Below are 12500 nucleotides of genomic sequence, written 5' to 3' on the forward strand. Positions count from 1 at the left end.
CTGATGAAGTCTTTTTAACCAACCAGCACACAAATCAAATCCTATTACCCCCCTCCGCTGTTGCATTATGGGAGTGAATGGGACATGGAGGGGGCACATTGTGGGCTGATGAGGGCCTTCTGGACTGAGGGGCCCCCACTCCCAGCACCCAGAGGGGCCCCTCACACGGCAGCCCCTCGGGGTCAATGGGGGCCCTGCTGAGAGCCAAGTGGATGTGTTAAACAACGCGGCGGGAGTTTCCTGCGCTGACGCTCTGAGGAGGAGGATCATCAGTCTGCAGAGAGGTGGAAGGAAGAAAGTGACAGCTTCACCTGCTGCTGACTCTATCAGAGGAACAAAAACACTCTGATGTGTGAAAGATGTGAAGGGGGGGAGGATCATGTGACGACAAATACCCTCTGTGGGCAGCTGCACAGATTGATGAAAGTGGGGGGTGCAATAGAGCCTGTAATTTATGTTACGTCTGCCCTGAAGGATCAAAAAGGCAGAACGATGATCCTCTACCTCTCGCACTGTTTTTAAACTTTCATAAGTCTCATTATTTAAATATTCACGGACTGTGACCTGAGGTTATCCTCCTCTCTCCGTCAAACAGGAAAACACTCACACACTCTCTTTGGCTCCTTTTTAAGACTCATCAGGTAGAAAAGATCTGACTCTTCACCTGCAGGGGAAAGTCTTCTGTTTGTTTCTCTTTCATCAGACACTAAGCTTCCTCACCTGCATCATCAACACAAACACACACACACACACAGACACACACAGACACACACACACACACACACACACACACACACACACACACACACACACACACACACACACAACCTGCAGAGTGTATGCAGTGTGTCTGCAGAGTGTATGCAGTGTATATGCAGTGTATATGCAGTGTGTCTACAGTGTGTCTACAGTGTGTCTCCAGTGTGTCTGCAGTGTGTCTGCAGTGTGTCTCCAGTGTGTCTCCAGTGTGTCTCCAGTGTGTCTACAGTGTGTCTCCAGTGTGTCTGCAGTGTGTCTGCAGAGTGTATGCAGTGCATATGCAGTGTGTCTGCAGTGTGTCTACAGTGTGTCCTCAGTGTGTATGCAGTGTGTCTGCAGAGTGTATGCAGTGCATATGCAGTGTGTATGCAGTGTGTCTGCAGAGTGTATGCAGTGCATATGCAGTGTGTATGCAGTGTGTCTGCAGAGTGTATGCAGTGCATATGCAGTGTGTCTACAGTGTCTACAGTGTGTCCTCAGTGTGTCTGCAGTGTGTCTGCAGTGTGTCTACAGTGTGTCTGTACACTTTCTGTAGTGTGTCTGCAGTGTGTCTACAGTGTGTCTGTACACTTTCTGCAGTGTGTCTGCAGTGTGTCTACAGTGTGTCTGTACACTTTCTGCAGTGTCTACAGTGTGTCTGTTCACTTTCTGCAGTGTCTACAGTGTGTCTGTACACTTTCTGTAGTGTGTCTGCAGTGTGTCTACAGTGTGTCTGTACACTTTCTGCAGTGTGTCTAAAGTGTGTCTACAGTGTGTCTGTACACTTTCTGCAGTGTCTACAGTGTGTCTGTTCACTTTCTGCAGTGTGTCTGCAGTGGCTACAGTGTGTCCGTACACTTTCTGCAGTGTGTCTAAAGTGTGTTTGCATTGTGTTTGCAGTCTCAGTACAGTGTCAGCAGTGTGTCTGCAGTGTGTTTGCATTGTGTCTGCAGTGTGTCAGTACAGTGTCAGTAGTCTGTCTGCAGTGTCTGCATTGTGTCCTCAGTGTGTCCTCAGTGTGTCTGCAGTGTGTCAGTACAGTGTCTGCAGTGTGTCTGCAGTGTGTCAGTACACTCTCTGCAGTGTGCCTGTATTTTGTCAGTAGTGTTGTAGTAGACTGTACGTGTCTGCATGTGTTTTATATCTGTTTATGGTTTCTTTGTTCTGTGCCTGTTGTGTTTATAGTTTGTTTATTGTTGTGTTGTGTTGTGTTTACTTTGTTTAGCAGAGTGTATGTACAGTGTGTTATATTGTGTGAGTTTATTTATTTTCTGCAGTTGTTGGTTTAACTGGAGTGAACAGGACAAAAAGAAGAGCAGGCAGTTTCAGATCTGGAAACCTTTAGGTGCTGCCAACTGACAGTCTGATCAGAGAGTCTGAAAACCTTTTCAACGGAAACTTCTCAACCATGAGATTTTAATTCAGTCTGAAGATCAGCCTGAATAAAGCAGATATAAAACATGTTCACACTGAGGCACATGACCGTCAGCACCATAATGATGTCTTCATGGATAATCACTTAAACCTGTATGTCTGATTTAAAACTTTCAAAAAGAGACTTAAAGCTGCTGTGATGAGCTCTCTGCTTGTGTTGATGTTGGCGCCCCCAGTGGATAAAGATGTATGTTTTTTTGCTGATCTTATCTTGTAAACACCAAGTTATTATTTTCTGACAGAAAAGTTTCATCCTGCTTTTTGCTAACAGCCAGATGTGCCACTCATGGTGAGCATCAGCTGTTTCTTCAGCATCACTAATCTGTTCTGACAACAACAGACCTCAGACAATTAGGATTACAACAGATAAAGATCTGTGGATCCATATGAAACACACTCTGGAGGATCTGTGGATCTACATGAAACACACTCTGGAGGATCTGTGGATCCATATGAAACACACTCTGGAGGATCTGTGGATCCATATGAAACACTCTCTGGAGGATCTGTGGATCTATATGAAACACACTCTGGAGGATCTGTGGATCCATATGAAACACACTCTGGAGGATCTGTGGATCCATATGAAACACACTCTGGAGGATCTGTGGATCCATATGAAACACACTCTGGAGGATCTGTGGATCCATATGAGACACACTCTGGAGGATCTGTGGATTTATCTGAGACCCTCCTGAGGATCTGTGGATCTATATGAAACACACTCTGGAGATCTGTGGATCTGTATGAAACACACTCTGGAGATCTGTGGATCCATATGAAACACCATCTGGAGATCTGAGGATCCATATGAAACACACTCTGGAGATCTGAGGATCCATATGAAACACACTCTGGAGATCTGTGGATCTGTATGAAACACACTCTGGAGGTCTGAGGATCCATATGAAACACACTCTGGAGATCTGTGGATCTGTATGAAACACACTCTGGAGGTCTGAGGATCCATATGAAACACACTCTGGAGATCTGTGGATCTATATGAAACACATTCTGGAGATCTGTGGATCTATATGAAACACACTCTAGAGATCTGTGGATCTATATGAAAATCACTCTGGGGATCTGTTGAACTACATGAAACACACTCTGGAGGATCTCTGGATCTATCTGAGACCCTACTGAGGATCTCTGGATCTATCTGAGAACCTACTGAGGATCTCTGGATCTATCTGAGACCCTCCTGAGGATCTGTGGATCTATCTGAGACACTCTGGATGATCTGTGGATCTATCTGAGACACTCTGGAGGATCTGTGGATCTATCTGAGACACACTGGAGGATCTGTGGATCTATCTGAGACACACTGGAGGATCTGTGGATCTATCTGAGTCACTCTGGAGGATCTGTGGATCTATCTGAGTCACTCTGGAGGATCTGTGGATCTATCTGAGACACTCTGGAGGATCTGTGGATCTATATGAAACACACTCTGGAGGATCTGTGGATCTATCTGAGTCACTCTGGAGGATCTGTGGATCTATCTGAGTCACTCTGGAGGATCTGTGGATCCATAGATCTACTCACCGTGAGAGCAGAGAACTTCTGAGCTCGTGCAGCGCACAGCAGACAGAGGAGCAGCAGCGGCCGGACGCGCATCCTGACGCAGCGTGGATAAACTCTCCAAATTACGCACGATCCAAAATTCACTCCGAGTTTCTTTTAACACCGACCCTCTGAGTCTGAGGATGCAAAGAGGACTGAAAGAAAATCCACAACAGTCCCTGAAGAAGAAGTCCGAGGAGGAGGAGAGGTGTGCGCTGGACTCTTTACTCCGTCTGTTCGCTTTCTTCACACGAACTGTGACTCTGACCTCCTCTCTCTCTCTCTCTCTCTCTCTCTCTCTCTCTCTCTCTCTCTCTCTCTCTCTCACTCTCTCTCTCTCTCTCTGATCGGATGCAGCCTGTTCCTCAGCCGGAGGGGAGAGAGGGACTCCGTCTGCTGCTAGAAGGAAACACGTCAGGGATTCTTTTCTTTCACCTTTTCTTCTCTCCTCCTCCTCCTCCTTCAAAATCCCAACAAAGAGTCCCCCTTTCCTCTTTCTCTCCTTTCTTTCTTTTCTTTCTTTACAGACGTTTCTGCTGATGTTTGACTGTTGGAGGGAGGAGAGTCTGACTGCTGCTGGAGTCTGCACTCAGTATACACCCCCTTAATATAACACAAACACACACACACACACACACACACACACACACACACACAGAGAGAGAGAGAGAGAGAGAGAGAGAGAGAGAGAGAGAGAGAGAGAGAGATATTTTGTTTTGAAGTGAAATAAATAAAAATATGTTACAAAGGAGTCACACAGAGTTTCTCGCAGTAAAGATGAGGATTCTAAATAATAATACTTAAAATCAATAATTCATAACTTCACTCCTCACTGTGACTGATTTGAATCCCAGGTTCACCTGAGCAGTCTCAATGGGAAAGACTGATCCTGCTGATCTGAAGGGATGTAATGCTGACCCTCTGAGTCCCTGTTGGAGAGGCTGCAGCTCTAGCTCCACCTAGTGGTGAAAATTCGCCACTGTCTGCTGTGTGAACGCTTTGGATGTTTGCTTGTTTGTCTGATCATTGTTGTCTGAATCTCTGTTTCTGTGCTGCTGCCTGTCTCAGTCAGGACACTCTGTAAAACAAATAATGTAATAAATACATTTATTTAAATTTTAAATATTATGAGAATACATAAACGTATTGAAAGATTAAATAAAATTCATTAGTCCGAATCAGTGATACTGTAGTTTGTGAGATCAGGCCTTTGAGTTGTACTGTTATATGAAAATTGAATGTCTATGTGGATGCTTTTTTGAGATCTTGTTTTCCTTAATAAACATATTGAAACACAAAGATTAAATAATATGATGTAATACATTAATGTATTTCAATTTAAATAAATATCAGAATAAATAAATGCAGTAAAAGATTAAATAGAATAATGTAATACATACATGAATTTAAAGGGTTAGACACAATCATGTATTTAAATATTAAATAAAATAATGTAATAAATATATGTATTTAAAGGTTTAATTAGAAATAAAGTAATAGATACATGTATTTAAAGGTTTTAAAAAATAACAGAAAAATGAAAGTATTTAAATTAAAAACAAAGTTAAAGAAAATCATGTTAAATAAGTGTATTTAAAGCTTGAACAACTTTGTAATATATAAATGTGTTAAAATGTTAAATAAAATAAAATAAAAAATGTTTTAAGGGTAAAATGAATAACGAAATAAATGCATGTATTTTAAGGTTTCATAAAATAATGTAATAAATAAAAATATTTGAAGGATAAATAATAATTGGTTCAACAAACTTTTCGTTAATAAATAAATACGATTGATTGATTGATTGATTGTGATTGATTGATTGATTGATTGATTGATTGATTGATTGATTGATTGATTGATTGATTGATTGATTGAAGTGTTGAGATGATTCTTGTCTCGCAGTAAAGAGTCAGTGTTCCTCTGGACTCAGTGTCATCCTGAGGGAACATCCGGCCTGAGGGTGGCGCTAATAAAGAAACCCTCCTGCTGAGTTTCCTACAGGCCGACCAAAACCAACGAAGAAGAAAATTCTTCCTTCCGTTTCCGGTGTTCTGTTCAGCGCGAGCTGCGTGGTTTAGCTTCCTGAGCTAACAGAGAACCCGTTCAGCTTCACACAGCAGAGCTCCTTCATCTTCATCTTCATCATGTCGTACCAGGAAGAAGAGACAGAGGTGAGTTTATAATCTCAGATTATATAATCTCTGTCTCTGAATTAAAGATTACAGCTAGCAGGCTGTTAGCCTGAGAGCTGTTAGCTACCGGCTCAAACAGCATCAGTCAGCTAATGCTGCTAGCTTGATGTTAGCTTGGTGATGATAACTGTTGATGTATGTGTGAGGTAAACACACCTGTGTGAGCTCCATGTGTGTATTCAGGTGTAGATCTGTGTGTGTGAAGCTGATATGTTATCATAAGGAGATGTTTATATCTGTGTGACAGCTGTTAGCTTAGCATCAGTAACAGAACCTCTCACTCTGCTTTGTTTCAGCAATACGATCCCTACACCTACCCCAACGACTACGACCTGCACACAGGTGAGTGTGAACACCTCAGTGTGACGTCATGTGTGTTTGTACCTGTGAGTTTGAGTACCTGGGTGATGACCTCCTCACATCAGCAGCATTGTATTGTGGGAGAGTCCAGATTAGATGATCTAAGGTAAGGTATCCAGGTAATCCACAGGTAAAGGTGAGAGGGAAATGTTGAGATTGAAACACAACTTTGATTCAGTTTATGATGAGCTGAGATTAAAGCTGGGGTTGGTAATCAGATTTAGATATACTGTTTGTCATACTGGTTAAAATGATCTTTATGTCCTGATGGTAATCAATACATAATGTGTTCTTAAAAAAGAGTGAAAAAAGCTGCTATCTACAGCCGGAGTAAACCTGGGAAAACACCAACCAATCCCTGCCATCAGGAGCCAAAATATGAAACCAATCACATCCCTTCCTGCCGTTCTGCCCGCCTCCTGCGCGTACATTTCCCCAGCATGCACTCCCTGTCCCCTGCCTCTCTTTACTGCCGCTCTCGCTCGACCTCGGGCCTGTCCCCTCTGACCCGATGAGGACTGTAGTCCGGATCAGAGTCTAAAAAGTTCTCACCACGGGGGCTCTGACAAGCAAAATAATTAATGACATTTAGTAAGTCCTACAGGAAATGTATATGTATTGTAGTGTCCGCCCGGTCTTTAATAACCGGTCACTGTCGGCCGTGATCACGCCAATCAACAAAGCAACAATCAATGTTTGAATGAATGAAAAACATCTCCTGCTTGTCAGCGGCGCTCGTGCATGTGAGCGGGGGCGTCCTTTTGAAAGAATGGAGTCCTGAGTCCTGAGGAAATGCTACATTCAAATTCATGCTAGTTTTCTGTGACTACCAACCCTAGCTTAAGAGAGAAACATGGAAGGCTGAAACAAAAATACTTTATTGATTTAAAGAAGACCAAACTCTGGACTGAGAGAGCTGACAGATGTGTGATGTGACTCCTCCCCCCTCAGGTGACCCTAAAGCCGACCTGGCCTACGAGCGCCAGTATGAGCAGCAGACCTATCACGTGATCCCGGAGGTGATCAAGAACTTCCTGCAGTACTTCCACAAAACCACCTCGGACTTGATCGACCAGAAAGTCTACGAGCTGCAGTCCAACCGCGTGTCGAGCGAGAGCATCGAGCAGAAGATCTACGAGATCCAGGACGTGTACGAGAACAGGTGAGCGGGGCGTCGTCCTCACAGAGACCACATGTCTGAGCATCTTTTATCTCCCTTCCCTCAAACATCACATCTGTGAAACAAAACAAGCTCTCACTCTGACTTCTTCTTCTGCAGCTGGAATAAACTGACGGATCGGTTCTTTAAGACGTCACCGTGGCCCGAGGCAGAGGCCATCTCATCGCTGGTGGGAAATGGTGAGGAAACACTCTCAGTATCTCTGAGGTCAGCTGATACAGGTTAACTTTACACACCTGCCAGTCTGCACTCTGTGACCTGTGTGTGTGTGTGCTCCCTGCAGATGCCGTGTTCCTCATCCTCTATAAGGAGCTGTATTACAGACACATCTACGCCAAAGTCAGCGTGAGTACCTGCTCCACCTGGGTCGCCTGTGTTGTGGTGTAAAGCCTTGATGATGTGTGTGAAGCGTGTGTGTGTTTGGTCTTCAGGGCGGACCCACTCTGGATCAGAGGTTCGAGTCGTACTACAACTACTGCAACCTCTTCAACTACATCCTGAGTGAGTACACTGATCTGTACGTGTCTGAACGTCCCGAGGAATTAAAGACTCTAATCACATCGTTTCACCTTCTACAGACGCTGATGGCCCCGCCCCCCTGGAGCTCCCTAACCAATGGCTGTGGGACATCATCGATGAGTTCATCTACCAGGTAAAGCATCCTGTGATTCACCCGTTTAATACGAACAGATTCATGTTGTAACTCAGAGACGTTGACTGTGTGTGTCTGCTCTCCACAGTTTCAGTCGTTCAGTCAGTATCGCTGCAAAACGGCCAAAAAGTCTGAGGAGGAGATCGAGTTTCTGAGGAACAACCCGAAGATCTGGAACGTCCACAGCGTCCTGAACGTGCTGCACTCGCTGGTCGACAAGAGCAACATCAACCGCCAGCTGGAGGTGTACACCAGCGGGGGTGAGGAGGAGGTTTCTGTGAAGGAGAGATCTGTAGACGCTGAATTCATGTGCACAGGTTGTGTTTACTCCTCATGCTCATGTGTTGTTGTTGTTGTTTGTTGTAGGAGACCCAGAGAGCGTGGCGGGAGAGTACGGTCGTCACTCTCTGTATAAGATGTTGGGATATTTCAGTCTGGTGGGTCTGCTCAGGCTGCACTCTCTGCTCGGGGATTATTATCAGGCCATCAAAGTCCTGGAGAACATCGAGCTCAACAAGAAGGTGAAACAGCATCCACACACACACACACACACACACACACACACACACTAGACACACACCCTCTCTCTCTCTTTACTTTGTCATAAGTTGAACCTTTTCATTGTAAATATATATTTTCTGACTTTTATCCCTGGGAGGGTTGGCGGACTCAAACAACGATTCTGACGTGATTTGCAAAGTATTTAAAATATCTTTTGAACTTTGGATTCAGAGTTCGATTTACCACACGTGTAAATTGCTGTTTTTTCGGCCGTGCAGAAGCAGTATTCATTTTTCTTCTGTTATTTCTTTAAAAAGTCTTTAAAGGTCTTGAGTTTGATTTCAAAAAGTGTGAATGAACCCTGGTTTAGGTCTGCCCTGAGGTCTTTGCGTTCAGTCTCTTTGTTAGGGTCTCATAGAAAGATCTCTTGGTTGAGGTTTCAAGATAAGGTATTATTAATTGATCCTCCATTGGGGGAAATTCTTTTGTTCCAGCAGCTTACAACACGGGACAGGGGATACAACAATGTACTCACATAGATACAAATATAATAATAATAACGATAGATCATTGTAGAAAAGAAAGTCACAAAAGAAAACGCAAAAGTATAAAAAACACAGAAAGGGGGGGCGGAGCTGCTGCATCAAGCGGCCAAGTTGTTTGTCAAGGTCTCTGCATTGAGGTCTGGGTTTAGGTCTCAGTGTTGATGTCCCTGCTTTGAGGTCTCTGCTCTCAATCTGGTTCATTTTCCGTTCAGTATGAGAAACGAATATCACACATTTATCTCTTTGTCTTCTATTTGTTTTGTCCCGTCTTGCAGAGCATGTACTCGCGCGTACCTGAGTGTCAGATCACCACCTATTACTACGTGGGCTTCGCTTACCTGATGATGAGACGCTACCAGGACGCCATCCGAGTGTTCGCCAACATCCTGCTCTACATCCAGAGAACCAGGAACATGTTCCAGAGATCCACGTACAAATACGAGATGGTGGGGCAACAAGAGTCCTTGTTTCTGTGGATCTAGAGTCTCTGAGACCGTGAACAGTATTTAGTTTTTGAGGTTCTAATAATGACTCCTAATCTGTGTTTGTGTGTGTGTGTGTGTGTTCAGATCAACAAACAGAACGAGCAGATGCACGGTCTGCTGGCCATCGCTCTCACCATGTACCCGATGAGGATCGACGAGAGCATCCACACTCAGCTCAGAGAGAAATACGGAGACAAGATGCTGCGTATGCAGAAAGGGTGAGAGCGAGAGACTCTGTCTGACTGTGTGTGTTTGTGTGTGTGTTTGTGTCTCTCTGTGTGTGTCTGAAATGACCCTCTGTGTGTTTTGTTCCCTGCGCAGAGACCTGCAGGTGTTCGAGGAGCAGTTCAGCTTCGCCTGTCCCAAGTTTTTGTCTCCTGTGGTTCCGAACTACGACAACGTTCACCCAAACTACCACAAAGAGCCGTTCCAGCAGCAGCTGAAGGTGTTCGCTGAGGAGGTGCAGCAGCAGGCTCAGCTGTCCACCATCCGCAGGTACAGACAGGGGTCAAAGGTCACCATGTGGATCAGCCTCTAAATAGATGTTTGTCCAGTGCAGGGCTCACAGTCTCTTCAGCTCCTGAAATGATGTGTGGATTGTGTGTCTGCAGCTTCCTGAAGCTGTACACCACGATGCCCGTGGCAAAGCTGGCCGGGTTCCTGGACATGACGGAGCAGGAGTTCAGGATCCAGCTGCTGGTCTTCAAACACAAGATGAAGAACCTGGTCTGGACCAGCGGCATCTCGGCTCTGGAAGGAGAGTTCCAGTCAGCGTCTGAGGTCGACTTCTACATCGACAAGGTGAGTCAGATTCTGAAGGAAGGAGAGCAGCTGATGATGCTTCATGTTTCAGTCTGTGTCTTCAACAATCTCTCTCTCTCTCTCCATCAGGACATGATCCACATCGCTGACACCAAGGTAGCTCGCCGTTACGGAGACTTTTTCATCCGACAGATCCACAAGTTTGAGGAGGTAAGTTCACCGAGTCACTGAAAGCTCTTTATGATCCAGTGTTTGTTTGTTTCAGTGTTTATCATGTGTTTTAAATGTTGCTCTCTGTCTCTCAGTTGAACCGGACTCTGAAGAAGATGCCCCTCAGCGTCACGTCCACGACGGCCACCAGCACGACGAGCAGAGCAGTCTGAGCTCAGAGACCTGATTTATGAAAGTGTTAAAGATGAAACTTTTCTATGTGACCAGGAAACAATAAAGAGAAGGAGCAAAGCTGGAACACTCACTCCTGTCCTGTGTTTTTTTCTTCAAACGACCACCAGGGGGCAGTGTTCGCACACATGAATAAGCAGGCTTCAGTTTGCTCTGTTGCATATTTGTTTTATTATCACAGATCATCCAACATTTCCCGACACAGACCTCAGGACAAGAATGACGAAGAAATAAAAAGTTACAAAATGGGAATATAAAAACTGAACGTTAGAAACACGGCACTCGTCAGAAACATTTTCATACAAAGAAAAACAAACACATACGTCACCAAACCACGAGATACACATACTCCAAACATCCAATATAATCCGACCTGTTTGGTAAACCAGCGTTTCTTTAAAAATATCTTTAATTCATCACATTTTCTATCAAATAAAAAAATAAAGGAAATGTTGTGACTCTTGGTTTCCATCAGGTGGCAGTGTGGAGTCTCTGTGGGCTTCACGCCGTCTTTATAAAATCATCTTTTTATGCTCCGTCCAGAAGACTTTATTTTTTCACTGCCTTCCATATCAAACTTTATAAAAATTATTCATCAGTTCATCAGAGAGGAGGAGGAGGAGGAGGAGGAGGAGGAAGAGTTCAGCTCTGATTGTCCTCTTTTATAAAATCCTCACAGAACAGTCTGAGCTCCTCACACACCTGGCGTCAGGTGAAAACAGCACCAGGTACAAAATCAGTGTTTCATCATCTTTTAACGTCTGACGCTGAGAAGTCCACGCCTCGTCAAACTCAGGGTCTCACAGTCTGTCTGCTGGTCTGAGCACGTAGCTTCAGTTCTCTCCATCTGTGTGTGTGTGTGTGTGTTAATGTGTGTGCAGTCCAGGTGCAGGATCAGTGAGGATGAGTAAGCTCCTCCCACAGGAGGCTCAGTCTGCTCTTTGGATGGAGGTTGATGACAGCAGCTGCCTTCATCATGTGATCCTCATAGACCAATCACAGGCTGCAGACCGTCAACTGATTGGTGAACTAGACTACACACACTCCTCCTGCGGTCTCTCACACCCCCCTGATGGGGGCGCTGTGGAGCCAGGAGTCGTCTTCAGACCAGCGAGGCCTCGGCTAGTCATAACTCAGTGATCTCCAGCGGACTCTCAGAGAGGATGTCCCCGTCTTTGTGGCGGTGCAGCGGGGTGGACTTGGCGGACTCGGTGCGGGCGTTTCGTTCCGAGTACAGACCCCCCTCGGTGTTCAGAGCCTCCAGAGAGCGAGCCAGAGCCCGCTGGTCGTCCTCCGGCAGGCTGCTGAGGTCAGAGGTCAGCAGGGTCCCTGTGCTGCCGTGGACCACGTGAACGCCCTCGGGACCCTTCAGCTCCACAGGAAGCTTGTGTTTGAAGCGCAGAGTGCCGCGACCGCCGCTCAAACGATCGTCCTCGTCATCGTCCAGATCGCTCTGGATCAGCTGGTGAAGAAAAGAGGAGAAGAAGACAGGATGAGGAGGAGTAATACAACAACAAAGTGAGAGCTGGAGGAAGAAAAACAGGAGAAGGAAGAGTTCAACTAAAGAGTAAAGACTTCAGGAGAGAAAACTCAGCAGAGGAAACAAAGCTGCTTCAGATCGGAGCACACGCCTGAAACTACAACACTGGAGGAGGATCCTCGTCTCTCCTGATGCTTCGT

General features: G+C 45.2%; 3 protein-coding genes across 4 annotated transcripts in view; 1 reads left to right on the forward strand and 2 right to left on the reverse strand.

Moving 5' to 3' along the window:
- Nucleotides 1-4344, reverse strand: part of smoc2 (SPARC related modular calcium binding 2) — a 20788-nt gene extending 16444 nt beyond the window's left edge. For both annotated transcript variants that reach the window (XM_034681714.1, XM_034681713.1), the window contains exon 1: nucleotides 3721-4344. In XM_034681714.1, the coding sequence (XP_034537605.1) occupies nucleotides 3721-3792 (72 nt within the window). In that variant the 5' untranslated portion in view covers nucleotides 3793-4344. The remainder of the gene's footprint in view (nucleotides 1-3720) is intronic.
- Nucleotides 4345-5737: 1393 nt separating this feature from the next.
- Nucleotides 5738-10893, forward strand: eif3s6ip (eukaryotic translation initiation factor 3, subunit 6 interacting protein). Its single transcript, XM_034681712.1, has 15 exons — nucleotides 5738-5912; nucleotides 6230-6275; nucleotides 7245-7455; nucleotides 7573-7652; nucleotides 7757-7818; nucleotides 7905-7974; nucleotides 8052-8125; nucleotides 8214-8385; nucleotides 8492-8646; nucleotides 9447-9617; nucleotides 9741-9874; nucleotides 9978-10151; nucleotides 10268-10457; nucleotides 10548-10628; nucleotides 10724-10893. Exons 1-15 carry the CDS (start codon nucleotides 5886-5888, stop codon nucleotides 10799-10801), a joined length of 1725 nt encoding a protein of 574 aa, XP_034537603.1. The 5' UTR covers nucleotides 5738-5885; the 3' UTR covers nucleotides 10802-10893.
- A 79-nt stretch (nucleotides 10894-10972) lies between these two features.
- The window catches only part of cdh23 (cadherin-related 23), a 15299-nt gene continuing 13771 nt past the window's right edge, over nucleotides 10973-12500 (reverse strand). Inside the window, exon 26 of the mRNA XM_034681710.1 lies at nucleotides 10973-12282. Within this exon, the coding sequence (XP_034537601.1) occupies nucleotides 11947-12282 (336 nt within the window). The 3' untranslated portion in view covers nucleotides 10973-11946. The remainder of the gene's footprint in view (nucleotides 12283-12500) is intronic.

The sequence above is a fragment of the Notolabrus celidotus genome, chromosome 4 (assembly GCF_009762535.1).
Source record: "Notolabrus celidotus isolate fNotCel1 chromosome 4, fNotCel1.pri, whole genome shotgun sequence".
Lineage (NCBI taxonomy): Eukaryota > Metazoa > Chordata > Actinopteri > Labriformes > Labridae > Notolabrus > Notolabrus celidotus.

Excerpts from the sequence above, each read along its gene's own strand:
- eif3s6ip (XM_034681712.1), top strand. The coding sequence starts at position 5,886 with ATGTCGTACCAGGAAGAAGAGACAGAG. Across the intron at positions 8,126-8,213 it reads TCGATGAGTTCATCTACCAG|TTTCAGTCGTTCAGTCAGTA; the intron begins GTAAAGCATCCT and ends TGCTCTCCACAG. Across the intron at positions 8,647-9,446 it reads ACATCGAGCTCAACAAGAAG|AGCATGTACTCGCGCGTACC; the intron begins GTGAAACAGCAT and ends CCCGTCTTGCAG.